The sequence below is a fragment of the Epargyreus clarus genome, unplaced genomic scaffold (assembly GCF_041222505.1).
Source record: "Epargyreus clarus isolate Ecla_fem2 unplaced genomic scaffold, WU_Ecla_fem_2.2 ptg000018l, whole genome shotgun sequence".
Classification (NCBI taxonomy): domain Eukaryota; kingdom Metazoa; phylum Arthropoda; class Insecta; order Lepidoptera; family Hesperiidae; genus Epargyreus; species Epargyreus clarus.
In genome coordinates, this window is record NW_027332226.1 from 9,478,492 (window position 1) to 9,506,022 (window position 27,531).

The 27,531-nt window shown below is 36.4% G+C and overlaps 4 protein-coding genes across 12 annotated transcripts; 2 read left to right on the top strand and 2 right to left on the bottom strand.

The window, feature by feature from the left end:
- The first annotated feature begins 928 nt into the window (after positions 1 to 928).
- Positions 929 to 26,238, top strand: LOC140749908 (uncharacterized protein KIAA1143 homolog). 4 transcript variants are annotated; one of them, XM_073083162.1, is made up of 2 exons: positions 929 to 938; positions 25,735 to 26,238. In XM_073083162.1, exon 2 carries the CDS (start codon positions 25,753 to 25,755, stop codon positions 26,152 to 26,154), a length of 402 nt encoding a protein of 133 aa, XP_072939263.1. In that variant the 5' UTR covers positions 929 to 938; positions 25,735 to 25,752; the 3' UTR covers positions 26,155 to 26,238. The 4 variants fall into 4 exon arrangements, with proteins under 4 accessions (XP_072939263.1, XP_072939262.1, XP_072939261.1 ...); XM_073083161.1 differs by lacking the exon at positions 929 to 938 and adding an exon at positions 24,988 to 25,091; XM_073083160.1 differs by lacking the exon at positions 929 to 938 and adding an exon at positions 25,173 to 25,387.
- Positions 2,067 to 7,844, top strand: CPG15 (cuticular protein glycine-rich 15). 2 transcript variants are annotated; one of them, XM_073083158.1, is made up of 5 exons: positions 2,067 to 2,118; positions 3,565 to 3,735; positions 4,042 to 4,258; positions 5,794 to 5,853; positions 7,419 to 7,844. In XM_073083158.1, exons 2-5 carry the CDS (start codon positions 3,730 to 3,732, stop codon positions 7,685 to 7,687), a joined length of 552 nt encoding a protein of 183 aa, XP_072939259.1. In that variant the 5' UTR covers positions 2,067 to 2,118; positions 3,565 to 3,729; the 3' UTR covers positions 7,688 to 7,844. The 2 variants fall into 2 exon arrangements, with proteins under 2 accessions (XP_072939259.1, XP_072939258.1); XM_073083157.1 differs by lacking the exon at positions 2,067 to 2,118 and having other exon boundaries at positions 2,233 to 3,735.
- LOC140749566 (uncharacterized) lies at positions 8,872 to 11,502 on the bottom strand. Of its 3 annotated transcripts, none has more exons than XM_073082662.1 (4): positions 11,268 to 11,502; positions 10,830 to 11,026; positions 9,264 to 10,604; positions 8,872 to 9,120 (listed from the first exon to the last, which is right to left on the bottom strand). In XM_073082662.1, the coding sequence occupies exons 1-4, from the start codon at positions 11,339 to 11,341 to the stop codon at positions 9,056 to 9,058; spliced, it is 1,677 nt and encodes a 558-aa protein (XP_072938763.1). In that variant the 5' UTR covers positions 11,342 to 11,502; the 3' UTR covers positions 8,872 to 9,055. The 3 variants fall into 3 exon arrangements, with proteins under 3 accessions (XP_072938763.1, XP_072938765.1, XP_072938762.1); XM_073082664.1 differs by having other exon boundaries at positions 9,409 to 10,604; positions 11,268 to 11,501; XM_073082661.1 differs by having other exon boundaries at positions 9,269 to 10,604; positions 11,268 to 11,500.
- On the bottom strand, positions 19,464 to 23,571 carry Mnn1 (menin 1). Of its 3 annotated transcripts, none has more exons than XM_073083155.1 (5): positions 23,228 to 23,571; positions 22,448 to 22,673; positions 21,958 to 22,261; positions 21,471 to 21,620; positions 19,464 to 21,394 (listed from the first exon to the last, which is right to left on the bottom strand). In XM_073083155.1, exons 1-5 carry the CDS (start codon positions 23,459 to 23,461, stop codon positions 20,902 to 20,904), a joined length of 1,407 nt encoding a protein of 468 aa, XP_072939256.1. In that variant the 5' UTR covers positions 23,462 to 23,571; the 3' UTR covers positions 19,464 to 20,901. The 3 variants fall into 3 exon arrangements, with proteins under 3 accessions (XP_072939256.1, XP_072939255.1, XP_072939257.1); XM_073083154.1 differs by having other exon boundaries at positions 22,904 to 23,571; XM_073083156.1 differs by having other exon boundaries at positions 23,408 to 23,570.
- Positions 26,239 to 27,531: the final 1,293 nt, after the last annotated feature.

A 27,531-nucleotide genomic window follows, 5' to 3' on the forward strand; every position in this document is an offset into this window, starting at 1 on the left:
GATATTTGAGACGATAGGTACAGTTGCCTACTAATCTACTAGATAATAGGTAGGTACCCACTACATCTAATAGGAGTAATAGGCAATAGCCGCGGGATTGTGCGTGTCGGTCAGCGAGAACGTGAGTTACTGGGAATTGCTTCACTATGCGCACTCGAGTGCAATGTTTCGTATTTGTCTGCAACTATCACATTGGGATGAAGCATGTAATTACTAGATAGGAGTGGCTGTATCATTACTGTCTAAGTTTTCGAAAGTAGATCATTATTTTGACGTGATCTATTGTAGATGAATTTTGCAAAGTAGTAAAAATATTACTATCAGGCAACAAGATCATAATTAATTATACTTCATAGTAAATAATCAAATTGAACGAAATACTAGAACAAACACTTCTAATGTTGAGAAATTATTACCGATACTCCAACATACTTACCATTTAATTTTGGAAATTTTAATGCATGTGTTGATTCGCTCAACGCAATAAAACGACTTATTATAAGCAAAATACGAAGGAATAAAAGACTTCAACGCCATACCTCCTTTGGTCATCAAAATTTTATAATATTGTATGTGCAGTGTGCACCGTATATCTGTGGGTATTTCGTCATTTAGATACAAGTCCTAGAATAAAAGGTTTACACTGAAATTTTGATTATGATAGCATCTTTGGAATTATAAATTAAGTAAAATACTGTTTCCCAGTACCTTCCATTCTGATAAAAGAAAAAATAAATAACACTTTAATGTAGAGACACAATAAACAAGTAAGCAATACTATCTGGACTTATCAATATTAAATTATGAAATATCAATCAGTCAGTCGTACTTTAACATGTTTACCATTCATAACCTTCCAAGCCAGCAAGCACATTGCAATTAAATAATATTTTCAAACTTTTCTAAGGTGAGACGTTCTCTACCGTCACGTAAGACTCGTTTCTGACGTATAGTAATCATTTTGTGTATATACGGAGATAGAATTACATATCAGGTAATTTTTAGCAATAGTTGGGTGGTAATACTTGGGATCAAAGTAAACTTAGAACGATCAGCATTACGCAATTGATCCGGTTGCGTTGCAAATTGGAAGTACTTAAATACATACTTCATTTGGCACAGTAGTGTGTAGTGTGTAGTTACCAACTTCTACTACTAATCTATGACTTCTACCTACTACTTCGTATAAGTATTTAAGAAGACGAATTTACTGTGAGAATAGTATGATTATTTTGATATTCAAATAATGCACATGCCTAGCAAAGATACATACTTAGTACCTACCTTCCTACCTACTTTGCATAATATATGTAAAATTTTATAGGGACAGTTATTGTAGCGTAAGTTATATTTTATGACTAACACATAATAAGTAATACGCCGGTGCACTTATAGTAACTTATAAGTATAATGCAGCAACCTCAAATGGTGTATTTAAATTATTGATGACTATAAAATTTTAGGACATGGTAAATCGGCAAGGGGCTTAAACATATCTGCTTACTTAAATGCTAATGTTAAACAATATTCTAAGAAATTCTATATAAACAGAAACTGGAAATGATGATTTTATACAGAAATATTTTTTGTCAATTAAACACGCGCGTAAACATTAACAGACAGTCAAAACATAAAACATCTATAATATTTCTGGCTTCTTCTCACAAACACTAAACCGACTTGGACAGAGTTTTGATGCAAAGTTATTTAGAGACAGTGAGTAACATGTGCGAAAGTGGAGGGAAAAAGACCTCGGGGAAGATCACCAACTAGGTGGTCTGACCAGATCAAAGGCCTCACCAAGATGTCTGTTACGGAGTGCTTTAGAAAAGCAGACGACCGAGCACACTGGCTGGATATGCAGCACACCTGCATAAAAGACTTCCAAAGCAGGCACGAACTTCAGTCATGAAGGAACGACTAAGAAGAGAAGAGAGAGTAACATGTACATTTTTTTTCTTTATGTTTTCAAGGGGGAAACCTTCAAAAGGTACCCGACGACGTGGGAGCGACGCCGGGCTATGTGGGATTTTTACCGCACGGTGGACGTCCTCAGCGCTTGGTGGAGAGCGCGATGCCCTTATCGGGCTCTGCCCTGGGGGGAGCAGAGAGTAACATGTACCTATACCATCTTTTGATTGCCTCAATAATATTTGGGATTTTAGCATAACCTTTTTGCATAAAGTCTATGCACATGGGTGGAAAATGACGGAGCACGCTGGGCAGCCCCTAAACTTTTGGGTGACGTACTCAAAGGGTGAAAACGGAATTGCTAGTCTCCGCTGCCACAGGGCTCTATCTCGTAAACCGTTATAGATACATAGAACTACTTCGAATTTTAATTAAAGTATTATAAACTTTGGCCCCTAGAGCAACAAGTAGGTATAATGCTTACTAATAAAAAAATGATGATGAAGGGGGCTCCGTGTACCTATGGACAAGATTTTCCTGCGTTTTTCGGTTCATGCATAAAATCGTATTACATGTTATTCTATAGCTACTGTAATAATAAATATTAAAGTTGAAAAGAATGTGGTATTAAGCAGCATCTCTCCATGTGCGAGTTCGACTCTTTAATACCCAATTATTAAAAAATAAAGCTTAAACTGGACTGGACGTACTAAACTATGACTATGACGTTTGAAAAGTAAGAACGAAAACGAAAAAAAAATAAAAAAATAGAAAGTAAGAACAATCAACGCGCAATAGACACATCATTTATATTTTTGCTTACCTAACCTTCACAATTTATCTGAAAGATAAAGCCTAGGATGTACATTTACTTAAGAATCATCTTACTTATGATTATTTAAGAGGTGTAATTAGGGTCGTGTAGGTCGTGTACCTATATTCATTGTGCGTATTGTACTCTTGCTCAGGTCAAAACTTTTGTAGTTGAGTGAAGAGACTGTAAACACTTGAAAACATTAGTCTGTGTGCCGACTAGGTTTTGTAATCTTAATAACTGCGAAATGTTTTCCTTATTCCAAAAACTAAGCCACGCGATCTTACTTCCTTTCTTTCTAATTTGTTCGATAAACTTTTACATTAATGTGCTTTTTGTTAACTAACTTTATTGACTGACGTACTAGCTTATGGTATAAAAATTGATAATAGGGTTAAATATTTAAACATTTAACATTAATAGGTATATACAAGGTTATCTTCATTCGGCAACGTAGGAAGTGATAGATTCTGACAGAACCTCAACAGGAATCTAAAATTAGAATATGAAAGGGAGAACACGCAGACAAACACGCAAGCATAAGTTCTTTAAAAATATCAACAACAAGTGCATCAACTTGGCTACATAGCCAGAGGATATTAACTATGAACCATACTGTAAATAGGTACATGCAATTTATTATTTAGGTGCTGCAATTTATGTAAATCTTGAAGTCAAGTTAAATTTAAAAGCACAAGTGCGTCCCAAACTTATTTGCAATAAAACCTTTAATTTATAGTTCTGATCTAGTCTATTTCATAATGATTCAGACATGAGGCAGAAACTACGATTAAAGTATGAACGAGTTCTCATAATTATAGCGACGGTGGTCTGATCAGTCAGTACAGGGACAATAGGTTGCATCACGACTCGAGAGCCGCGGAAGAGCTTCCGTTCGCCTCGCGGCCCTCGCAGCTCTCCGAAGCACTTGTGAGTGGGAGATGCATAGTCGTATATAACGCGACACCGCCGACCCCTCATCAAGCATTGACCGAAGCTTCAGCATGAAGGTAACAAACGAACAATTTTTTCTATCACTTCTATACTAAGTAGCCCAAATTGTTTGTGATCGTAATTTTAAGGAATTATCGCATCATTTTTATATGATGTATAATAATTCCTTTAAATATGATATGAAGAATAATCCCTTTAAATAGGTTATAAAATTTTGTTAAGGGCTGAATATGTTATCCCTTAATAACTAACTAATGTACAAAGCAAGTGTCTCAGAGCCAAAATATAAATGAAATGGATTTTTTGTTTTGTTTTTGTGAATGATGATTTTGTCCACCAACCATATTTATAATATTTTTTAGGTTTTCGTGTGTTTATTGGCTGTGGCCGTGGTGAGCGTGCAATCGGGCTATATTGGCGGCGGTGGTGGAGGATGGTCCGGCGGCGGTGGTAGCGGGTGGTCCGGCGGTGGCGGCGGTGGCTACGGAGGCGGCGGTGGCCACGGAGGCGGCGGTGGCTACGGAGGCGGCGGTGGCTACGGAGGCGGCGGTGGCCACGGCGGCAGCGGCGGCGGTGGACGTAAGTTATAAAATCAAATCAATTTTTTTATTCAAAATAGGTTCTTTACGGTGCACTTTTTGAATGTCAATACAACTACCACCACTTCACAAGGTGTTTCGTTGTGGAGAAGAAGTGGCGAAAGAAACTCCATAACACACATCTTTTAAAATAAATGATTTTACAATGTTAAACTTAACCTAATGGAGAGGAGTGGAGTGGAGTTGGAACTACTTCAGACCACACCGTTTTGTCAGTCAAATACTTGTTTATAGTAGGTACGCTTTTTTACATAGCATTTGTTTAACGACATGTTTGAACTTTTTTCTGTGAGATTCAAAATGTGATCGGGTATTTTATTCTAGTAGCGAATACAGTTACCCATGAAAGATCTAGCCACCTTAAATAATATAATCTATGTTTAGGAATTGCTAATTTATTTCTATTTCTAGTAAAGTTATGGTAGTTACTATTTTTTTCAAACATATCAACATATCAACGCTATACTAAAATGTATTGATGTATTGATTGAAAGTGCGTTACAATGTTGTCATAAATCTATTTTAGTACCACAAGAATCTATTGATTTTTTATTTGTACAAACTACAAAGGTATTTTCGTTTCCGCTTTGTAAATAATTACTTTTTAATTCAATTCGACTTACAGCGGTGTTAGTACCAGTGGTTTACTACACTTATTTCTAGCGTGAAGCAGTTCTACGTTTTGGTGGAAAGATGTGGATGTAATGAATATCCGCTGACATTTTTTTTTTATAATATAAGAGTAGCAGACGAGCATGCAGTCCACCTGATGGTAAGTGGCTACTGCCGCCCATGGACATCTGTAATGAACCCCAGATAGGATTAGATATTCCTACCTGAGGTCGGCCACAGATGCGCCGCTACCCCTGAGGACTAAGCTGGAACGCCTCGGAAAAGTCTGTCTCCCTTACCACACCCTTCAAACCGGAACACAGCAGCGCCTAGTACTGCTGTTATTAGGTAGAAATAGGTGTGGCGGTGGTGCCGCCGGAGTCGAACCATAAAGGGTTCTACAACCTTCTAAACATATGAGGCGACCATCTGAGTCGTAGGGTGTGGTAACGCATCTGTCATCGACTTCAGATAAAATCCCAGTCCTATATGCAGTTGGCTACCCATGTCCATGGGCGGCAAAGACCACTTACCACCTGTATACTACTTAGTTTGCTACTTTATTTTTTTATATAAACAGACATTTTTAACCCAGTATTATTAAGCACTCGCGATTTAAGACACTACGATCTTCTCTTTTATTGGTGATCTGGTCTTCCTAGTCTACGTAATGAATTGCAACCCATAAAATCCAGTTTAAGTTCGCCACAGACGTGACGACGCTTAAGTTGAAATAATTACATGTAAGTAGGTATACGAGTATATGGGAGAATAAGACTTAATACAAAGGCAGTGAAAAACGTATGCATAGTGCATACACAATTACAGCAAAATGACTTTTAATTCATCTTACAACATAAGTCATCAAAAACTTTAAATAATAACTACTAAATGTTTTTGCAGAGGTGAAGATCATCAAGATTATAACCACCGGAGGCGGCGGCGGCGGCGGCGGCGGTTACGGTGAGCGTCATAATTATGCTTTACCATAATGTCTTCTTTACGTAAGACAGTTCACTGAAGTATAAGCAAGATTACTTGAAAAGTAACTTAACAATTTAACGGTACAAATGTTGCACCAGAAAATTCGCATAAAACTAAGCAGTTAATTTAAGGCGGTAGGAGTAGGTAGGTATTATCATATTTCTTATTTTTTTTTATATGAGCTCCCTCACTGCTGGTTGCGCGCATCCCCGTACATAGCTTTTTAATCATTATGCAAAAACAAAGGTGACAATAAAACATAATATACCTATTGTGCGAACGTACAAACACGTCTAAGATTAGCGCACACAAAACGATAAACGAAACGAAACAAGTTATCATGCAAATAAGCATATAAACGTGGTACTGTATATGCATAAAATCTAAATCATAAATAATTATGATATTATAATGTTAATAGCATTCATATTTGTGAAAATACATACTTACATAATACATACATACATACTTTTGCGAGGTTAGGTTCCAGCTTAGTCCTCAGGGGTAGTGGCGCATCTGTGGCCGACCTCAGGTAGGAATATCTAATCCTATCTGGGGTTGATTACAGATGTCCATGGGCGGCAGTAGCCACTTACCATCAGGTGAACTGCATGCTCGTCTGCTACTTCTATATTATAAAAAAAAAAAATTGTGAAAAAAATACATTGAAGTTTGTCTTATACTCAAAAAATACTACTCTATGCTATATAGTAGCTACTGTGTTCATAAAACTTTTGCACTCGAAAAGGTAGAATAGTTAATTAAAAAAAATGTTAAATATGTACCTAAAATACTAGGAAGGAATACATGATAAAGAAACCTACAAATAATTCGCCTACCTCAATTACGTGTGAAGTCTATCGATCCACAATGGCCAAGTGGGTTCTAGCAACCTTTACAAAACTTTAAGCCACCTTAACTCACCTACGACCTAAACCCTTTCTAATTTTCTATATAAAGGCGTCGGTACCCATTGATATCATAATTGATTATCACTGATATAATCATCACTGATGATGATAAAATCATTGCTTTAGACAATAATTACATGCTGTGTCATACTCTATACCTTCTACCGATGTTAACAGAGGTCAAAAGACTGCACAAGAGGGTCATCCATTCACTCGCTAGTACGAAATTATTAATGTCGCAATACTGTTACATTGAATGTGCACTATTACGTTAGAAATGGTATATCTAAAAACAATTGTTTTATATAACCACAAGGATAAAATTTATTCAAACTAATCGTTCAGTAAGACACGTTAAACTATAAAGAGGCATTTGAGTAATTAAGTAAGTTTTGAATTCGATGATATAAAAGTACCTATTCTTGAGCCCTTACGTACTTAGTTTACTTTTCTAATGCTATCATCATCATCAAAAAATCTCAAAGGTATATGAAGTCTACCAATACGCACTTGGCCAGCGCGGTGGACTATGGCCTAATCCTTCACATTCTGAGAAGAGACCCGTGCCCAATGCTATAGATATCAACAATTACCATTTAGATAAAATTGTGAATTTTCGATTTATCCTAACAGGTGGCGGCCATGGCGGCGGCGGCGGTGGTGGCTGGAAGTCGGGCGGTGGTGGCGGTGGATGGTCCAGCGGCGGCGGTGGAGGCTGGAAGCTCGGTGGAGGTAGCGGCGGCTGGTCCGGCGGCGGCAGCGGCGGCGGCGGCGGCTGGAAGCTCGGAGGAGGTGGCGGCGGATGGTCGAGCGGTGGCGGCGGCGGCGGTGGCGGCTGGAAGCTCGGCGGTGGCGGCGGCGGCGGCGGCTGGTCCAGCGGTGGATCATCCGGCTGGTGGTAGAACCATGCAACTAATAGCCTAAATAAATACAAACAGTGATACGACAAAACGTTCTTTTGATCTTTTCCCATCAACTGAAACTATTGGAAGTAGAGTTTAAGATGACAACTTCTTCTCTTAGTAGGTACTAGGTACCTTGTCCCTGTAGCTCCGAGACCAGAATAGGGCTACGGTATCCCCTGCCTGTCGTAAGAGGCGACTAATTGGGGGCTCCGGGGTTACGGGCGGCGAGAGTGGGAGATCGAACCGTCTAGCAAGCGACCCCTGGAAAGACGGCGGTATGTCTGGTCGCATAGCGTCGTAAACACCAGACGGTGTGGCGAGCCCTGATGCTCACCGAAGGGGCAATGCGTTCAGAGGACTCCGGTTCCGTTCCCGGAGTCCTCCTTAGTAACGCTGAAGACGGCCACCGGGGGGGTTTTAGTGCAGTAAGAATCCCACATAACCCTGTGCCGCTCCCACGGCACCGGGTACCTTTTGAAGGATTCCCCGTTTCGTTTTCGTTACCAAAAAAAAAGGAGAGGAGACTCGTACGCAGCAGTAGGACAGTATGACAGCAATGGGTTGACGATGATGCTCCAGTGACTATTTGTCATCTAGCGAACTGCAGCAAAAAAGTGTTGATAGCCTAATGGAAAAAGCAGTGATAGCATAGGACTATGGCCTAATCCTTCTCATTCTATCCAACAGTGGGACAATTATGTGTTTATGAAGACGTATTGCAGTTTAGACTGCTACTTGGAATGTCGTGAAAGAATATTACAGGTGTTGATAATACGAAACTTCCGCGACTGCGTGTATCTGCACATTATGTACACAGTACGATGTGAAAGATTTATTTTAGACTATAAAATGACATTATTTATAAAATGTAGGAATATCAGACAAGCACGCCGTCCATCTGATCGTAAGTGGCGCCCATGTACATCTACCATCAAGACCAATTAGAATCAGATATTCCTATGTGAGGTCAGCCACAGATGCGCCGCTACACCTAAACAGATGTCTATAGGGTTTTACCTCAACATAGTATAATGATCTCACTACGACTATGTCCTTTGTATAGAAATTTAGAAAATTTAGTCCTTATTTTAATCAAATATTGAGCAACTAGTGATCTATGATGATAGAACTACACTATACCAGCTAGTAATAATTTTGTAAGTTAATAAAATCAAACAATATAAGTTTTAGTAATCTTTAACACTTTAATAATAATTAACATTTGAATGCCTCTGTAATACTTTTTTTTTTCATTTCACTTATATATTTTATGTTTCTGTTTCTTTTCAACTTTTTGTTTTTTGCTTCTATTAGGATCTAGATTTTCTTTGTCTGAAGAATCACTACTGTTGGGTGTATGGCCTCTTATTGGTCGACTAGGTCTACCTTGATTTTTGGTTTTTGACATTGGTGTAAGTATTCCATGTTCTCTGTGAACAAATAAACAATATTATTAGCACAAACTCAATGAACACTATAATATATATGATTCTGTTTCTTTCTTTTTATAGGTAAGCTGAATGTTATAAAAGCTTAAATAGGCTGAAATTTTGTAATAGAAAATGGAAAAAACCTAACACAGTCTCAGGGGCGCTGGTTCTATGAACATCTGCTACAACTTCATGCATATTATTATCATTATCATAGCTTAAGTTGCTTTCTGTATCAGAATCTTCTATTACTACACTTTTAAAATGTTTCAAAGAATCATTACAAACATTTTGTAAAGCTTCAGTGCAATCATTACTTTTTAATTTTGTACATTCTTTTGTCTCATTAGTAGGGAATACGTCTAAACTCTGAATAGCAACGTCAGGCCTTAATATTTTAGGTGGTATTACATCATCATTCACAGGAATTTTTCTTTTCTGTGTAGAAATATTCTTATCATCATAACTATTGGCTTCATGCTGAGGTAACAATGTTTGAATTTCTACAGACTTTTTCAGTGACGGTTCTTGTTTGTCTTGAACACATTGTGAAAATTTTATAGTAGTTACAAAATCAGAATTGTTGATAACAATTGATACATCCTTGTTTTTGTCTTCTGTTGTATTAGATTTGTTTTGCTTACTAAGATAATCATTACACAGCTTACATGGGTCATACAGCAAGCTTTTTTTATAAAATAATACCCCCTTAGAATCATTAATTGTAATACTATCAGATTTACTTATATCTACTTTGTTGGAGTAATTCTCAAAATTTATTACGCAATTGTCACTGTGTTGCAACACGCTTTGAGATATAATCTGGCTATCCTGACAATCATCTCTTTTAGCAGCCTCTAAAATAGCTATACAAGCCAATTTATCTTTATCGATAGCATCTTCCTGTGACTCATCAAGCACAATTTGTTCATCATCTAATACTATACCACTTTCATTCCTATCACATTTGTGTGTCGTATGACTTTTTACATATTTATTCTCCTCCTTATTCAATTCAGGTTCCAGATCCAGAACAATTTTCACACCTTCCTTAGCCAACTCATTAAATAATGAAGATGTATCATTTATTGATTTTACATGAGTTCTTTTTACATACTGTGATTTTTTTGCAATAACTTCAGTTTTCCCTCTGTTCTTTTTCACTAGATTTTGCTTTCGTGTATTAGTTAATGATTGAGTATTTATATTGATATCTCCAAATGGTTTTCTAGGTAATTTTTGGGGAATATTATCATTTTGATTGAGCCAATTCTGCACATATTGAAATGATTTTTTCATTTTAGTTGTATCGGTGCTGATTATCTTTTCCCCAGGAAAAACCGTTTGATTTATATTTTCCTTATTACTAATTGAAATGTTGAAACTTTTTCTTTTATTACAATATTTTTGAGGAGCTTGTATACATTCTGGAAACACCTGTTTTTCTATCTTCAGATGATCAGAAATCCGTTGCCTTTTGTGCACTGAAACAATATATATATTTTTAAATAAAATTTATATAGGTAAGGTATTTTTCAGTAGACTACTATCAAATTCTTGCATCAGATTTAATAAGACACAATGTTTATAAAAACTTGTTAAAATACTTACAACTTACAACTTTTCTTTTACTATTTCTAAGCAATATTTAAATTCCTTTTTTAATTAAATTAATTTATGGTTTTAAAAAAACATATTTTAATGGGTACCATCAATTTCAAATGCATCTTGGAATGCGCTCAGTAGAGCTGAAGCATTTTTGAGGCGTTCGGTTTGCGGATGGTCAACCTGGTACGAGCCAGAGGGGGAGGAGACACAGGACAAACACTCGCCTGCTTCTTCAGCACAACACTCGCAGACTGAATGCCCGCATGGAAATCTCACACACCTACCACTTAATTTATCACTGAAAAGAAAACAATTTATTTACAGTCAAGTAGAAATAAATGTAAAATAAGTTGAATTCAATTCGGTTGTAACTGTAACGGTTGTTCGGTTGTAATAATGTACTGCAGAATGAAATTATCGTATCAAATAGACTTGTCGCCGTAAATAGTAAAATACCAGGGCTCAAAGCTTTCAGTATTACTTAATTTTTATAATACTCTTGGATAGGACTGGCTTAAGACAATGAATGAACTACTCACCAAGTTATACATTGAGTATTATCAGTAATTGTTTTTATACATTTAACTGCCAAATCAACGTTAAAATTAAGCATATCACTAAGGGCATGGCAAACTTTACATGAAAATAAGCAATGGAAGTACGAAAATATAATTTCGACAACAACATCAATGAATCTTTCAGTCAAATTTGATCGGTGTCAAAATATTATTTCCTGTTTCCTTTCCTTTCATAAACGTCATCTAGTTCACAGATTACATAATACATAGATAGTCCCGTTATGACCACCAAAGAGTATAGCATAATAACCTATACATTGCCAAAGAGTATAGTAACCGATATAGGAACACATACTAGGATAGTGGTTTATAAATACAGATTAAATTATAATTATTCTTTTTGGCGTCCTTCAAAAAGAGTGGTCATTAAATAAAAATACCTGAAATAAATAAGGTTATTTATAGTAATTAATTATTCAGACCAATCTGAAACACTAACGGTCGTTATTAATATTCAATCTTTTCAATTTTTGCCTACCAAAAATTGATATATAGCAAATTATTCTACGGCATTTAGCAAGAATAGTTATAAATAGGTTACAATGAGTAGGGACTTTTCGCCTTGAAGAATAAAAGAAAGTCGATTAATAAAATAAGTATATAATGTATAAGTTATTATATAACCACATTTTCGTTTGAATGCCTCAATTCGTTAATTGTATTTGCTTATCAATAAGGGAAACAACGGGAAAATTAAAAAAAAAACATGTATAACGTTTAAATTTTTTACATTTTAATTTTTGATATCAGGAGAAGAATCGCATCGAATAAGATTTTTACAAATAATAAAAGTCTACACCTCGGACGAAAATAATACGCATTGTCCTGTTAAATAAAATATTGAAGCATATTTTTCACCATTTCGTTACATAATACGAATTACATACACACATGTAGGTATATATTCAAATTTAATTAACGTAATCGCTGAATCTTAGATAAGTCATTGAGTTAAATGACATGCGACGCTTGTAAAATTATAAAATATTATTAGAGTTCCCATTCTCAACATTCTGGAAATTATATTACTACTACTAAGCGCAAGTTTTGCTTCATTGAGAATGAGACCTACATTATGTGACAATGTTGGATTATATCATATTGAAGCCCATCAAACTCTTAATCGAAATCGGAAACCGAAACATCTAAAAATCTTCCCAAGTCAAGTTCTTTACTGATATTAGGGGAACCCTAAATGGATATTAATTATTTCATTAAAAATGTCCTACAATCATTCTGCTGCCTATTTAGGGGTTCTTTTGTTTCTCAAAGAATTGTTATAACAATTGACCAACCACTGAATCACAAGCATCATGCTATTAACTATTAATCCCCCTATATCCTATTAAACCCCCCCCCCCCTGGGATCGGAGGTCGTTTGCAAGTTGCTCCGCGTTAGATATATTCGGAATATTCTAATAGCTTCTAAAAATATGGAAAGTGCAATTCAAAATCTCACTAAAACTGTGATCGACCTACAGAACAAAGTAACATCACTGGAAAAGACTATTTTGGATCAAAATAACTTAATTAAACATTTGATAAGTGGTTGTGCAAATTTTAATATGCCGGTCAGTGGTAAACTTATCGGAGAAGAAGAGGGTACAATGGCAACGCAATCGTTTCAATGTCCAATACGGGAAGCCAGCAATCGGATGAAGTCGGCGGTCTCCGTGCCCACTCGCAAGACAGTAACGATCGCGGAACCAGCCGAACCTACCCGAGCATCGCCGTCAGCAAGCGCCCCGCCTTCCCCGCGCACGTCAGACCGGCGAGAGCGCAAACAAGTAAACTCGGCGCCTACGCACAATGCGCATCAAGCTGCAAGTGAAAATTACTCGCAGGCAAATCTATTAGAAGAAGCCGCCTGGGTTAACGTGCAGCCCCGCCGCTTGCGCCGAGCGGTAATCACCAACTTAGATAAAGAGGCGGAAAATGTACAGGGGCCAAGGGCAGCACCGAAAAAGACAACACCAAAGTTAGGTAAAATTACGCCAATTAGTAGGGGAAGTAACACATCGGCTCTCAAAATAAAAGCAGTCGAACGAAGGAAATATTTACATATATGGAGATTACACACTGATACCACGGAGGAAAGTATAACAGAGTATGTAAAGGAAGTATTGAGGGAAGACTGTTATGTAAAGGTTGACAGGATTAAGCATAAAACAGAACGAGGATACTCTTCTTTTAGAATATGTGTGTCCGAAAATAATTTCGAAAAATTGTTCAATACAAACATCTGGCCCAAGGATGCCGAATACAGTGAGTGGGTGTTTTTTCGTGAAAAATATAACACACACAGTCAGACCCAGGCAGAATAGAGCGATTACCGTCTTATATCAAAACGTAAGAGGCCTGCGAACAAAGACATCAGATTTTTTATCGTTGTTAGAATCTTCGGCTTCCGACTTGTTCGCCATCACCGAGACGGGCTGCAACGATTCAATACTGAGCGGAGAGATCGTCCCGCCAGGGTACTCCGTGGTGCGTTGCGACCGGGCGGACGGGCGCAAGCTGGGAGGGGTGCTGCTGGCGGCCGCGCCGCGGTTTCTCTTGCGGCAACTACAACTACCGGACGATGTGGACGTAGACAGGTACAATTTTGAACTGGTGTGTGCGTCTGTGTTTGTACGTAAGAGGTTTCTGTTCACTTGCTGTGTGGTGTACATTCCACCTAAAACCGATGAAGTCGACTACGTTGTAATGTTTAATTTATTAGAAAATATATGTGTTAGATATAGAAATAATGTTTTGATACTCGGAGATTTCAATTTGCATTCAAGTAATAGTGTAGTATGCTATCATTATGAATACTTTGTAGCCTTCAGTGAACTCGTTCAGTGTAATGCAGTTCCTAACTGTAGTGGCAGACAGCTGGACCTGGTGCTGAGCGGGCGTGGCGACGCGGTGTCGGTGGCGGCGGCGGACGAGGCTCTCGAGCCGGTGGACGCGTACCACCCGCCGCTTGCGGTCACCGTCACCCTCGCCGCTGCCCCCCTATCCGCGCCACTGTCCGCGCCTTCAGCCCGCCTCCGCCAAAGCCAACATGTACCGGGTAGGCAGTGGAATTTTTATAAGGCAAATTTTTTCCAGATGTATTGGGCATTAATGAATATAGACTGGAGTGACATTTACGCTACAAATGATCCTGACATGGTGTTAAATTATTTCTATGAAAAAATTAATACCGTTTTTTGTGATAGCGTTCCCCTCAAAACACGAAGCACAGCAAACGGTAACAGATATACCTATCCAGTGTGGTACACTGCAGAGATAATAAAGGGCATCCAACAAAAGTACGAGCTACATAAAATGTACAAAGCAAGCAAGGCACGATGCGATTATGATGCGTTCTCTGAGTGTAGGGCAAGAGTGAAATCAGATATTATGGTGGCTCGCAACCGACATCGAGACCGTGTGCAAGACCAGTTGGCTTCTGATCCAAAATCTTTTTGGGATTTTATTCGATCAAAGCGGGGCAACACACGGCAAAGTAAGTTAGTCCACAATGGGCAAACACTCTCGGACCAGGAATGCGCAGACAGGTTTGCACACTTCTTTCAGTCTGTGTACAGCCCAGAGCCGGCACGACTGGACGTATCGGCATGTAGCGCGGCGGCGGGGGCAGCGGGGGGCGCTGCTCGCGTGCAAGTTAAGTACCTGGAGCTGGCGGATGTGCGTCGCGCGCTTGCGCGGCTCCCTCCGAAGCGTTCGGTAGGGCCCGACGGCATCCCGCCTTTTATTTTCAAGGACTGTCGTTCCGCATTGGAGGAGCCTCTGCTGCACGTTTTTAACGTCTGCCTAGAGTCTGCGACCTTTCCCAACTGTTGGAAACTCACCCGGGTGGTGCCGGTGCCGAAAGGAAGGGGGGGCCCGAAACCGAGCGATTACAGACCGGTCGCACTTCTATGTACTCCAGCCAAGGTATTCGAGTCCGCCATTCATAACTCATTGCATACTCAAGTTCGATCACAGTTGTCCGACGCTCAGCACGGCTTCCGTCCGGGGCGGGGGACCGCTGGGAACTTGTTACAGTTAATGTCGCGGGTGGTGCCGGTGGTCGATGCCGGGCGGCAGGTGGATGTCACCTACTTCGACTTCAGGAAGGCATTCGATACAGTCGATGGCGACGTCCTGCTCGCGAAGCTGGCCGGCGTGGGCTGTACGCCACACACCCTATCATTCTTCGCCAGCTACCTGCGGGACAGACGTCAGTATGTCGACTGTGGCGGATGTCATTCGGACGAGTACCTAACAAGATCAGGCGTCAGCCAAGGCAGTAATTTGGGCCCCCTCCAGTTTGTCATTATGATCAATGACTTGCCCGAGGTGATCCATGAGTCGACATGCCTTCTATTTGCTGACGACCTGAAATTGTTTCGTGAAGTGGGTGATATTTCCGACCACGCTAGCTTACAGCGAGACATAGACAGGATAGTGGAATGGAGTCACGAGAACAAGCTGTACTTCAACGTGGCTAAGTGCTCCGTTCTATCATTCAGCCGAGCGCGTGCTCCACGGCACCATCTGTACCACATCGACGGTGAGCCACTGCAGCGCGTTACAGAGGTTAAGGATCTGGGCGTCCTATTTACCGCTGATCTTCACTTCCGGGACCATATAACCGAAGTATGCAAAAAAGCGTACAGAAACCTTGGCTTCATATTAAGGCAATCAAGCGCCTTTACCAACTATAGTGCTCTGCGTGCCTTATATGAAGCGTTAGTAAAAAGTCACTTGGAGTATAATTCGGTTATATGGGCTCCTTGTGAGATCAAGTACAAATCAATGCTGGAACGCATCCAAAACAAATTCTGTCGGTTCCTGTACTTAAAATTATATGGTGTGTATCCTGGGTATCCACTTCTGTATCCCACTTTGTTCGTGCTCGGCATGGTGGGATACAGTAAACTGGACACGAGGCGTGAAGTTTTCCTCGCCAAGTACCTCTTCAAGGTATTACGGGGGAAAATTGAAAGTCCAGCCATCCTGGAAGAAATTAAGCTGTGTGTGTTGGATGACGCAGTGGGACAGCGTCGGCGGCCACAGCTGCTGGCTTTGCCGCGCGCACGCACTAGCTTGCTGCGCGAGGCGCCGCTCACGCGAGCGCTACGCACGCTGAACACGGTTGCAGACCGTATCGACATCTTCAGCTGTACACTGAATGAGTTCACGAGGGTCGTTTATAGTGTTTCATCAAATTAATTGTATTTATTTGTGATTATGACTTGTAACGATATTTAATTTCTTTCTTCTTAATTATTTATTGTTGACAGGTAACTATTTATTGATTTTATTTTTATATTTAATTTTTGGACATTGATATAAATGAATTGTTATCATAATTGCATCCAATTAATTGATTATTTAACTGTGATTTTTGATACTAATTTAATTTATTTAGTAGATAGTTATTAGTTGACATTGTTTTAAATTAATTGTATAATTTTATAATCTATTGATAATATTTGCGTAACATTTTATTATTATTGTTGCTGTATTGCCGTTTTTTATGACATTTAAATTAAATTAATACATTATTTTAATTATTTATTGAATAACTAAAAATGATTATCGGGTTGCTAATTTAATTAATTAACATCGTATGCTCGTATTTTTAATTATTAAGTGTAAAATTAGGTGCACTAACGACTTGGGGTTGCCTGTAATGTTAGTTTTTAAGCCTATGTACGTATTAAATAAATAAATAAATAAATAAATTAAATACGCATTATTAATTGTTAAAAAAAAATAGAGAGCATGTGCACCGAGCAACCCAAACGGGCCCGTGGAAGACCTGACGCAGCGAGACTCGGAGCCAGTTCCTTTTCAGTCACTAATCCAAGGCACATATATGTACATACTTTAGATACACACTTCCTACATTTTACTAAATTTTATTACAATATATATTGTGTGATTGCTTACTGTATATTGTGATTTTATTAAGTATTATGTATTTCATTACCTACTACTTGTTTGTCACTTTAATTACTTGTATCTCAACCGACATTCAGACACACGTATTTTTACACATAAAATATAGCCCTCTACGTTCATACACACATGCAAAGATATAATAACAAAGTTGCGGCCCTGATGTGATACACAAAACAAACCAATGTGACTTCACGTCATATAACCTTTCAAATAACGGTTACATTGAAGTACCTCTCCACCAGTGATGTGCGAGATAGCTAAGCTAAGGGTACGTGTCCAATAGGATTGCTTTATTTTCATTTGTTTAAATTAGCTTAGCTCTGGTAAGTTAACCGTGTTTTCATATGGAAGGATGCGAGCTGAGGACAAGAGTTAAGGATTGCTATCCATGTAGCTATAAAATACTTTCATACCACATCTTAGTCGTTTAGCTCAGCTTAGCTTTCTTTTGAAGTTATGTTAGATAATAATTTAGGCGCGCCATGAGAGTGAAATAAAGTGTTAGTGCAAGGATTTTAACTGTAATTGAAAAGGTTACACTGCCGTGTAACCTTTTCAGTTACAGATTACTACTTATACGCTGTTTGTCCACCGACCACCGATGCCGATAATTAATAACGGCGCCGAAGTAGCGTACATACATTCACTATAGCAGCATGTCTACCGCACGTCCCTAGAGATGGGCAAAGAACCCGGTTTAAACCCTGTGCAGGGTTTAAACCCAATAAATACCCGTTTATTTCCTCCCACTGGGTATTTATCTGGGTGTTTATAAAATGAGTTAATAAAATCTACACAAAGCTTTTAAAATAGTTCAAATGTTTATTTAATAGATATACTATAGGTTTTTACTGTATTTCTAATGTTTTTACATTTTTAAATATTACATTTTTAGGGGTTCATCTATTTTTATTACATTTTTATTTTTTAATTATTATTTGTTTGACGAAACAAATAGCGCACAACTAAAACAAATAAATATACCTCTCGTATACTATTGCACAGGTGGTGGGGGAATATGGGCATATAATGTAAAATGTAATTCTTACGTAATATTTAGTGAATTGTTTACAATATTATTTTAAAAATGATATTACACGAAGAAAATAAAAATATGAATGACAATAGTTTACACCCGCTGTTTGGGTGTTTATTTGGGTTTAAACCCTATTTCACCCAAAATACCCGGTTTAAACCCGTATCCACCCATTGGGTTTAAACCCTCTGCCCATCTCTACACGTCCCTCACCCGAGCACCGTCATCCCGGCCGCCGATATTTAGAGTAGATCGGCGTGACCGCTAGATCGGCACCGAGATTTTGACGGGCCGATGTGCCGGCAAAGTAAAACACATTGGAACTTGTCCATGCACTGCCGTCACACGAGTGACAGCTGGAACAAAACAAACCGCCGATATCGGTCGCAGTGGACAAACTATCGCCATTCGCCGTCACGACATATTAAAATCGGCTCGAAATAATCTCGTACTCGGTATCGGCTCGATGACGGTGGACAAACAGCCTTAGTTACAATAATAATATTCATTTTATATATTTTTTTATTTTGTAATAGAATAACTTCTAGCTTCTGTACACATTGATATAAGTACGCATATTAAAACGCGCGGCTGCGCGGGCAAATTTTCGATAGCAGCCTATGTGTATAAGAATAACTTCTTAAGTGCGTACATAAGTATACACATGCTTTCTTTTTAGGGTTCCGTACCCAAAGGATAAAAACGGAACCCTATTACTAAGCCTCCACGCTTGTCTGGCTAGTTGTCACAGGGCTCTATCTCTTTAACATATCATAATTAATCATATATACACTTGATTTTTTTACAATTTATAACAACAAACACTAAAAATATAAAAGGGGGTCCAAATACAAGAAACCAACGCCCAGACGTTACGTTACCACTAACGCCATCCGTGTTCATATCTAATATATAAAATTCTCGTGTCAAAGTTTTCGTTGCCATACTCCTCCGAAACGGCTTGACCGATTTTGATGAAATTTTTTGTGCTTATCCGATATCTATGAGAATCGGCCAACATCTATTTTTCATCCCCCTAAGTGATAAGGGTTGTTCACCCTTAAGATTTTTTTATCTATATGGCAATACAACGTTTGTACGTTAGCTAGTATTATAATAAGTTGTCAGTGCACGCAGTATACAACACACATCGGTATTATGCAGGACTTCCAACAAAATGACGTTACTTAGAGTATTTACTATCGACACGGTGTATATTTCGTATGACTACATATTTTAAGAAAGAAAAAAATATATATATAAGATAGGCAATCCATTTTTTCAATTAAAAATATTACTATTACAACTCAATAATAATTATAAAGTTCGAATTCTGATAACATTTGCTATTATTATTTGGTGGTATGGAAGCCTCCATGTGCGAGTACAACTCATACTTGGCCAATTATTTAATTTAGCTGTGAAAAAACAATAGAGATAAATAGATTTGAAGGTGATAGAACCCTTTGTGGTTCGACTCCGGTGGTACCACCGCCACACTAATTTCTACGTAATAACAGTAGTGTTAGGCGCTGCTGTGTTCCGGTTTGAAGGGTGTGGTAAGGGAGACAGACTTTTCCGAGACGTAACAGCTTAGTCCTCAGGGGTAGCGGCGCATCTGTGGCCGACCTCAGGTAGGAATATCTAATCCTATCTGGGGTTGATTACAGATGTCCATGGGCGGCAGTAGCCACTTACCACCAGGTGGACTGTATGTCGTCTGCTACTCCTATAATATAAAAAAAAGTTTCCTACAAAGGAACTACTAAAACCACAGTCCTGTACTGTGACTGAAACTAAAATTAATTATGGTCATGGAATATTTATGTGACTACTAATGTTATTTATCTGCAGCAGAATATTTAGAAACATTTTAATATACTTATAGCATATTTACATCCAAACAACTCACAGTAATTTCAGCTTCTATGAACTGAAAAATCCTTTTAGGAAATCATCCATTATTTGTACATTGTTCTTATTTAAAAATATTGAAATTGCCACTGAGTGAAAATATTTACAACACTACACTGTTTCACAGTATCTAATTCTAAAGATGAACAATACATTTATTAGGTAGTAATAATTAGCGAATATACTTTCTACCATGTCTTGGCATCAAATAAAGCCCTCATTCAAATCAATTTTGTTTGCAAAGTGAAGTTTAATAGTACGAAGGAAAAAAATTAAATGTAATTCTTTGTTTCGGTACAATGGAATGGACTTGACTAATTTTAATTATACTAAAACCTCTTTAGGCAAAGTCTACAAGAAATGACATTTTTTAAGTATTTACTTTATCAGGTAAACTAGATATGTATATGTAAATAGCCATCTGCTTCCTACTTATATCCAGTAAGATAAAAAAAAATCATTTGTATTATAACAAACCAATTACGCCATAGAACTTTTTCTAACAAGATAAAAGGAATGCATACCGCACTTAAAATAGATAAGAATATTAAATGATGTAAATGCTATTGAAATGCGTCTTTAGTCATATACTAGTTTACACCCCTGACCTATTCTGTAAATTATCTACCAGTCTTCAACAACTTCTATGTTAAGGTCAATAGCCAGAGTAGCTTCTTAGATGTAGCTTCTATAAGACATACATCAACGTTCTCTGCGAGCACGCTTAGCGCGCGCTGTAGGTCCAGATGGTGTATGTTCATCTTCGTCCCGATTTTTCTTTTGTGCCTGAGGTCGTTGGAGTTGACTTTGGGCAGTTAGTTGAAGTTGTAAAGCATGAGTATTTAGTCTTTCAGCCAACAGCAAAGGCTTAAGTGCTGCCATTTTGTGACTGTACAAGGTGACCCGTGGTCTACTGTTAACAGCAGCAGTGAGTTGTTCTCTGACACTCATCTCTGTATTCTCTGAATTATTGTTCCATTTATCATTATTGCTTCCATTTTTATCACAGCTCACAGCTGGCTCTATTAGTTTTGAGTCCTCGTCCTTAACACCATCAGGACTACAGATGATGAACACTTGAGCGCGAACCTCTGCATCAAATTTGGAAATAGTGCTCACAAGAGGTTTAGCCCAACCAATATGTAAAATAGGGGTCTGGCTACCTTCTTCCCATTTACATATACCATCATAAAACCTGTAATGGAACATTCTATGAATAATTTTTTTTTGGATAATTTAATTTTAAATTTTTTGAACGTACTGTAAATTACCTAAGTAACGATGCAAAACATTCTGGATCTTTTAGAATTGATCTGGCAGAATGTCCAGAGCTCTCTGCTTTCATCAATTGTGGTATAAGTTCATTTGCAATTTCTGAAAATTCTTTGTATATTTCCTCATCATCACGAGAATAATTGTAACTGAAAAAAAAGACATATTTGAACTGTATTATTTTGCACTAATAACAAAAATAAAGACCTGTAGCAGAATTAAAAAGAAAATAATGGAAACCATTTGAATTTTGTAAATAAAAAATACAACAATATGAATAACTCCTCCTCCTCTATAATTTACAAAAAACAAAATTTGCATAATTAAATTACAAGAATTGACTAGTGAGTTATTAGCTCCAATGGATTGCCAAGAATCATGATTCATGATCTTATATTTTGCATGTGAATAGAATTATAACTTCACTAATGCTAACATTAAAAACTTATTTAGATACATACTAGTTAATAAATAAGAGATACAAACTGCCGAATAACATCCCCAGCACATGCCCACGCATGGAAAGCTTCTTTGTACATTTTATGCCGATGATAATATCCCCCTTGGAAAGTATATGGATACACATGTCTATCTTCATAGTATGTGCGCGAAGATCTTATTGCCTGTGCATAAAGTGCTGCAGCATCTGGCCTCTGAGTACTATTTGGGGTATTTGCAATGTCATCTTTAAAAGGATTCTTATCAATATCATCTGTGCAATTTGATATCTTCATATATTCGTCCAGATCTCCAAGATTGCCTAATGCCATTGGATATGCATCTAAATGACCTGTAAATAGTAAATTACATTCACGTAATATTAGAAGATAAGTACATATAACACTTCTTAAATATGATTTCAAATTATTGAACCAACATAATTATCTTTATCTGAATATGTCACCTCTGTTGTTTTCTATGGGTTTAACAATGGAAATGAATCAGAAAATATACAGTTCTGAAAAATGAAATTTACCATTATCATATAAGAGCCACAGGAGTTTATGTTGCATTTGTGCAACTTCATGCACATCTATAGTTGGAGTCAATGCTGGGTTGATAGATGACACTAATGCTGCCAGCTCCATCACTCTGGTGCACACAACTGGTTTACCGGCGACATAGAGCCATGAATGTGCTAGCACTCCATCGCCCACTGCCCGACCTCGCTTGTCCTCATTTCCTTTCCCGTGCCAAGTAACCTAAATTAGAATGTAATGTCACTTGTAATAATATTAGAGGAAACTATAAAGGATTCTAATTAGATTGTAATTCAAAAAAAATATAACCCTATAATAATATAAAATGCAAATACAAATAAAATTAATTGAATGTATATTTAATTGTAAATTTTAGTTTTGTGTAAGTATGATAAATTATTATGCAATAATTCATTTCACTCTTATACTCAAAATATAGGCATGCAACTAACTTCAGCTGTTTCTGTTCCTTCTTTTCCAAATACGACCCAAGCGTGATCCTCCGATAACGCCAAGTGTACATCACATTTACCCAGGACCTGACATCCAGCTGTTACTGCAAAGGCTACACCAAAACAATCAAGCTTATTTCCTGTTAAAAAGCTATATATGGATTGCAAGTGGGCACGGTCCTTGTAATAACTTCGCGTCAATGAGTTCCAAACTACATCAGCGACCCGTTTGATTAAATCGCGGGTAGCATATTCACCGGCAATTAGCTTAGCGTCTACGCCTCCACGCATCAGTGACGCGAACCGGTCATATAGAGATCTCACCTCTTCCCACTCTATAGATGGAAACTTCATTTTTACAAATTTATTTGTTGCTAGATTTACATCTTTCTCGCTGCTTTTAACATTTGTAAGATTATTTTCGACCGCTCCGATGATAATCGAAAATAACGCCAAATCCGGTTCATTCTCACTGCGCAATTGCTCTTCAAATAGATCACATACCTTCTGAATACTGTCAATTGGAAAATAATGTTTTAACTCTGCTAATCCAGACATTATTTTTATTTCACATTTTAAATATGTAATAAACAACAAACTATTTCATTCAAATTGTTTATTTGTTTTAGCGACAACACGCCGGTAAATGGTTATATTTTTTTTAAACGGGCATCAGGTGGCGAAGCGCAAAGGTATCACGGATTATACAATAGGGAATATGCACATTTTTATTTTATTATTTTAAATCACTTATTACATCGTTTTAACATAGTAAAAAATATAAACAATTTTATTAGTGTTTGAAATATTTTTTTAAAAATTATTTAAAGTATCAATAAAATTTGACACATTTGAACGCCGCCATTTTACGCGCTCTTTGAATGACGTCACGTAGCGTGATTTGTATTGATAATGATGATAACTGTATGCACATAAAGGTATTATTAAACGTTTTCAGGTTTCATCGCTATTTACATCATGGGAAAGGCTATATAACCACTTTATAAATATTTCCTAGAGTTATTGTGCAAAACCACTACTATAAATACATTATATAGTGTTTTTTCCTTTGCAAAAGATGCGAAAATACGAAAAATGTGGTGCAAGATTATAGGAAACAGATAAAGTATCTCCAAAATCGCATTAACATTTGCATTTACTGTACCAAACAATAATTTTAGGTAAATAATTTTAAAATATTGCATTGATCATCTACTTCGTTAGGTACTTCGACTTCTACATCAAAGGCTATCATTTGAAACACATAAAATACATTATAATCTATTATAATTTACAATATTATAAAGATAGGTGAAGATAGGTGATGGGCAGTAGCCACTTACCATCAGGTGGACTGTATGCTCGTCTGCTACTCCTATATTATAAATATTAACAAAATAAGTTATGATCAATTAAATATTTCTGAATTAAATAATACCAGTTTATTCATTTTCTTATTCATAAAACCAGTTTATTCATTTTGCATATTTTAGGTAAATAGTCCGATTGTGCTTTGACAAAACTACTTTCAATCATTGTTCTTGATTATTCCTAATAATACTATGTAGAAAAATCGCACGAGGTAATAAATAACACTGTAGGAATATAGACAAAAATAATTTTTCTCTCAAACAGTTTGAATATTGACGCCGATAAACATCGTAACACGCTATGTGACGTCATTTTTCGATTCGACCAATGGGAATGCGTTTTGCAAATTTGAATTTCGCGCGCATATTTTACGATTTTTGATTAAAGTTTTAAACAATTTTATACGAAATAAAGAAGAAATAATGGTTTAGATGTAATTTCAGGACCGTAATGTACCAAGGAAAAAAATAACAAGCAAATCTAAATCACATGCATATTCCCTATAATGTTATATTCTAAAGAAATAAGCTAAGCTTAAACAATGTATTTAAACTCAAATTAAACTTTTATTCTGCAAAAATACATATAAAGCGATAAATTATTAATTTTTAAGAGAAATAAAATAATTGTGTTTTATCTCGAAATGTCGGATCAAATGTATACGACAGCTTTATCTGCGCTATGTTACGTATTTCTTTTTAAATAATCTGTGCGTAGCAACCACAAGCTACTAAACGATTTCAATTAGACGGTTAGTGCTACTACGCACTGCGCAATTATTTTGTAATCAGTACTTATGAAGTAGACTGAAAATCATGTAATATATATTTTATCTAAGATATTCTCTATGGTTTCCATCATTTTTCATTTTATTTAACGTGGTCAAGTTGGTATTTGGTAACAGAGAATACAGATTTGTTGACAATGTTGATAAAAATAAGTATTAATTATTAAAAATAAAGTTTATTTATTGTAGTGTAAGCTCTCCACAAATTCACTCTTGTTAAATTTTGACTTATAATTAGTATCCACGAGAAGATTGCATCCCTAATTATTAAGTTGATCCCAAAAAATAGATGTAAGGATTTTCTCATACGTATAATAGTATCCTAGGTATTCTGCGATTGTTTTCTTTAGACTAAGTTGTGCAGTTAGTACTAATTAAAATTGATGAATAAGCAAAATATAGATACATATAAAAACCTACTGACTGCAGCCCATGTTTTACTACTGGGAAATTTATAGACATGTAATGTCTAAAAAATTCTGGTCAGATGCTAGCTTAGCCCGTGTTTATCAATTGTGTTTAAGAGTTATATTGTTTATTCTTAATTTAAAGAAGTTAATACATAACTTAAAGTTTCAACATTATTGCTTTTATGTTACTTATGTTTTATAACAATTGCTACTAAAAGGTAAACATGTTAATAAATTCCTTAAATCCTTTTATATTTTTTCAGATTTAACTAAAATCACAAATGAATAGAAAACGAAACATAAGTTATATAAAACCAGAAGACCCTCATTTTCTCAAGATACTAAAGAAACAAGCTGGGTATGATGACAGAAATCACAAGTTTGATGAACTCGAAAATTCGGAAGAAGATTTTGTGGATGACACTGACACTGAACAGCCCCAAGTTGTTGTCCTGAAGCAAGGGGACTTAACTGCGGAGGAAGCTAAAATTGAAATAGAAAGGTTGAAGAAAGAGGAGTCTGAAGCAAAAGCAGATTTAAGCCAAAAAGTTATATTTAAGGCAAAATCAAAAGAAAATAATTCTACTAGTGATAAGAAGCAAAGTAAAAAGGTAGACCGCAAGGAAGTTAAGAATAAAAAACAATTGCTGTCTTTTGCTGATGAAGATGATACTGATGAATAGTGAATTAAGTTATTTACATGGAATGAATGCATGTTTATGATAAATGTTTGATAAAATAAAAAAAAGTTGTACATACTATCAAAACTTTTTTTCATTTGTGCACCACAGGGGAGTATGCCCGGGGCATCTTCCTTACTTGTGGCAACAGAAACCCATGCCCAATTCAACAAAGTTTTTATTCTCAGAAACATAAGTAAATAATTAATTATCCACAAACAAGCTATCTATGAGAACTTTGTAGAGATTCTCCAGATATGTAGATGTTCTTTTGATATTTTTCTTTACCATTGAAGTGGATATAATTGCTAAAGATGGTCAAAAAACATTAAACCACTGTCATCAAGTAATTATATGTAGTCCTGAGCAAAGCTTGGACAAACAGTTAACAAATATTTGTAGTTACCATTGAAGAAAACCATAAAATAAAAAAGACAATTTATATTACATTTTATTTATAAATAATCTTATTCAAGCACATCATGTGTTACTTTTTCCAGTATCCTCTAAACTTCTTCGTTTTTTTGGTTTGGACTTTGCACCATTTATTGCCACAGGTTCATTTTTATAATATGTTTGAGAGGAATCAATGTCATTCTCATATTCGAGTAGCTTCCGCAGGAGAAATTTACGTTCATCCTTCACTATTAGTATATTTTCTTGAATTTTGGCAACTTCATCACAAAGAGCAGCATTCTCCTGAAAGATTTTTACAATTTTCACTTACCAATTAATATAATTTTATTGTATATTTGGTGATGATAATAAAAACTTAATATTAGTTATGGAAATAAATTACAAATTTCCTAGTATGTTTTAGCTACAACTTAATATTATAGTTCCAATAACCAAACATCAAGGGTAACAGTATATCATATATACATAGCTTTATGCTTTTGGGTAATAAGAAAATACATAATGGACAAGTAAAAATTGTGATGAAAGCAGTTATTGGCACACAAAAGAATTTGTTGTATACATGTTAAAGAATTCTTAAATCGTTTTAAACTACTTACTATAATTAGACTTCTTATTTTGATTTTCATATACTTATATTTTTTTCTGTAACGTTTATTTTGATTTTCGTTCAATATATTATTCATTGGCGCCAATCGTTCCCTATGAATATAACTGAGATCACTAATAATTAATTAATATGAATATAGTGATGTGTAAAAAAATTATATCACTGGTTTCTTTAAAAATGTTAAAATGTTCTTAACTTCCACTTAAAACTTGAGGCTAAACTTTCAGAAACTTTTGGACTTGTTTGTTGGCTTAAATTTTTTATAATTTATATGAATTGGTCGATGAGTACAAATACAATTGACTAGTTTTACTTATTTTATTTCAGTCTGTATTAAATTAGAATAACAAACA

What these genes read in the sequence shown, in the direction of transcription:
- LOC140749566 (XM_073082661.1), bottom strand. Translation starts at nt 11,341, where the DNA reads ATGCTTAATTTTAACGTTGATTTGGCAGTTAAATGTATAAAAACAATT. An exon ending in AATACTCAATGTATAACTTG is followed by an intron (nt 11,027 to 11,267) that starts GTGAGTAGTTCA and finishes TTTTCTTTTCAG; the next exon opens with TGATAAATTAAGTGGTAGGT. An exon ending in AGATGCATTTGAAATTGATG is followed by an intron (nt 10,605 to 10,829) that starts GTACCCATTAAA and finishes ATATTGTTTCAG; the next exon opens with TGCACAAAAGGCAACGGATT.
- Mnn1 (XM_073083154.1), bottom strand. Translation starts at nt 23,461, where the DNA reads ATGTCTGGATTAGCAGAGTTAAAACATTATTTTCCAATTGACAGTATT. An exon ending in GTGGCTCTTATATGATAATG is followed by an intron (nt 22,262 to 22,447) that starts GTAAATTTCATT and finishes TACTATTTACAG; the next exon opens with GTCATTTAGATGCATATCCA. An exon ending in GCTGGGGATGTTATTCGGCA is followed by an intron (nt 21,621 to 21,957) that starts GTTTGTATCTCT and finishes CTTTTTTTTCAG; the next exon opens with TTACAATTATTCTCGTGATG.
- LOC140749908 (XM_073083162.1), top strand. Translation starts at nt 25,753, where the DNA reads ATGAATAGAAAACGAAACATAAGTTATATAAAACCAGAAGACCCTCAT.
- CPG15 (XM_073083158.1), top strand. An exon ending in CGGCAGCGGCGGCGGTGGAC is followed by an intron (nt 4,259 to 5,793) that starts GTAAGTTATAAA and finishes ATGTTTTTGCAG; the next exon opens with AGGTGAAGATCATCAAGATT. An exon ending in CGGCGGCGGCGGCGGTTACG is followed by an intron (nt 5,854 to 7,418) that starts GTGAGCGTCATA and finishes TTATCCTAACAG; the next exon opens with GTGGCGGCCATGGCGGCGGC.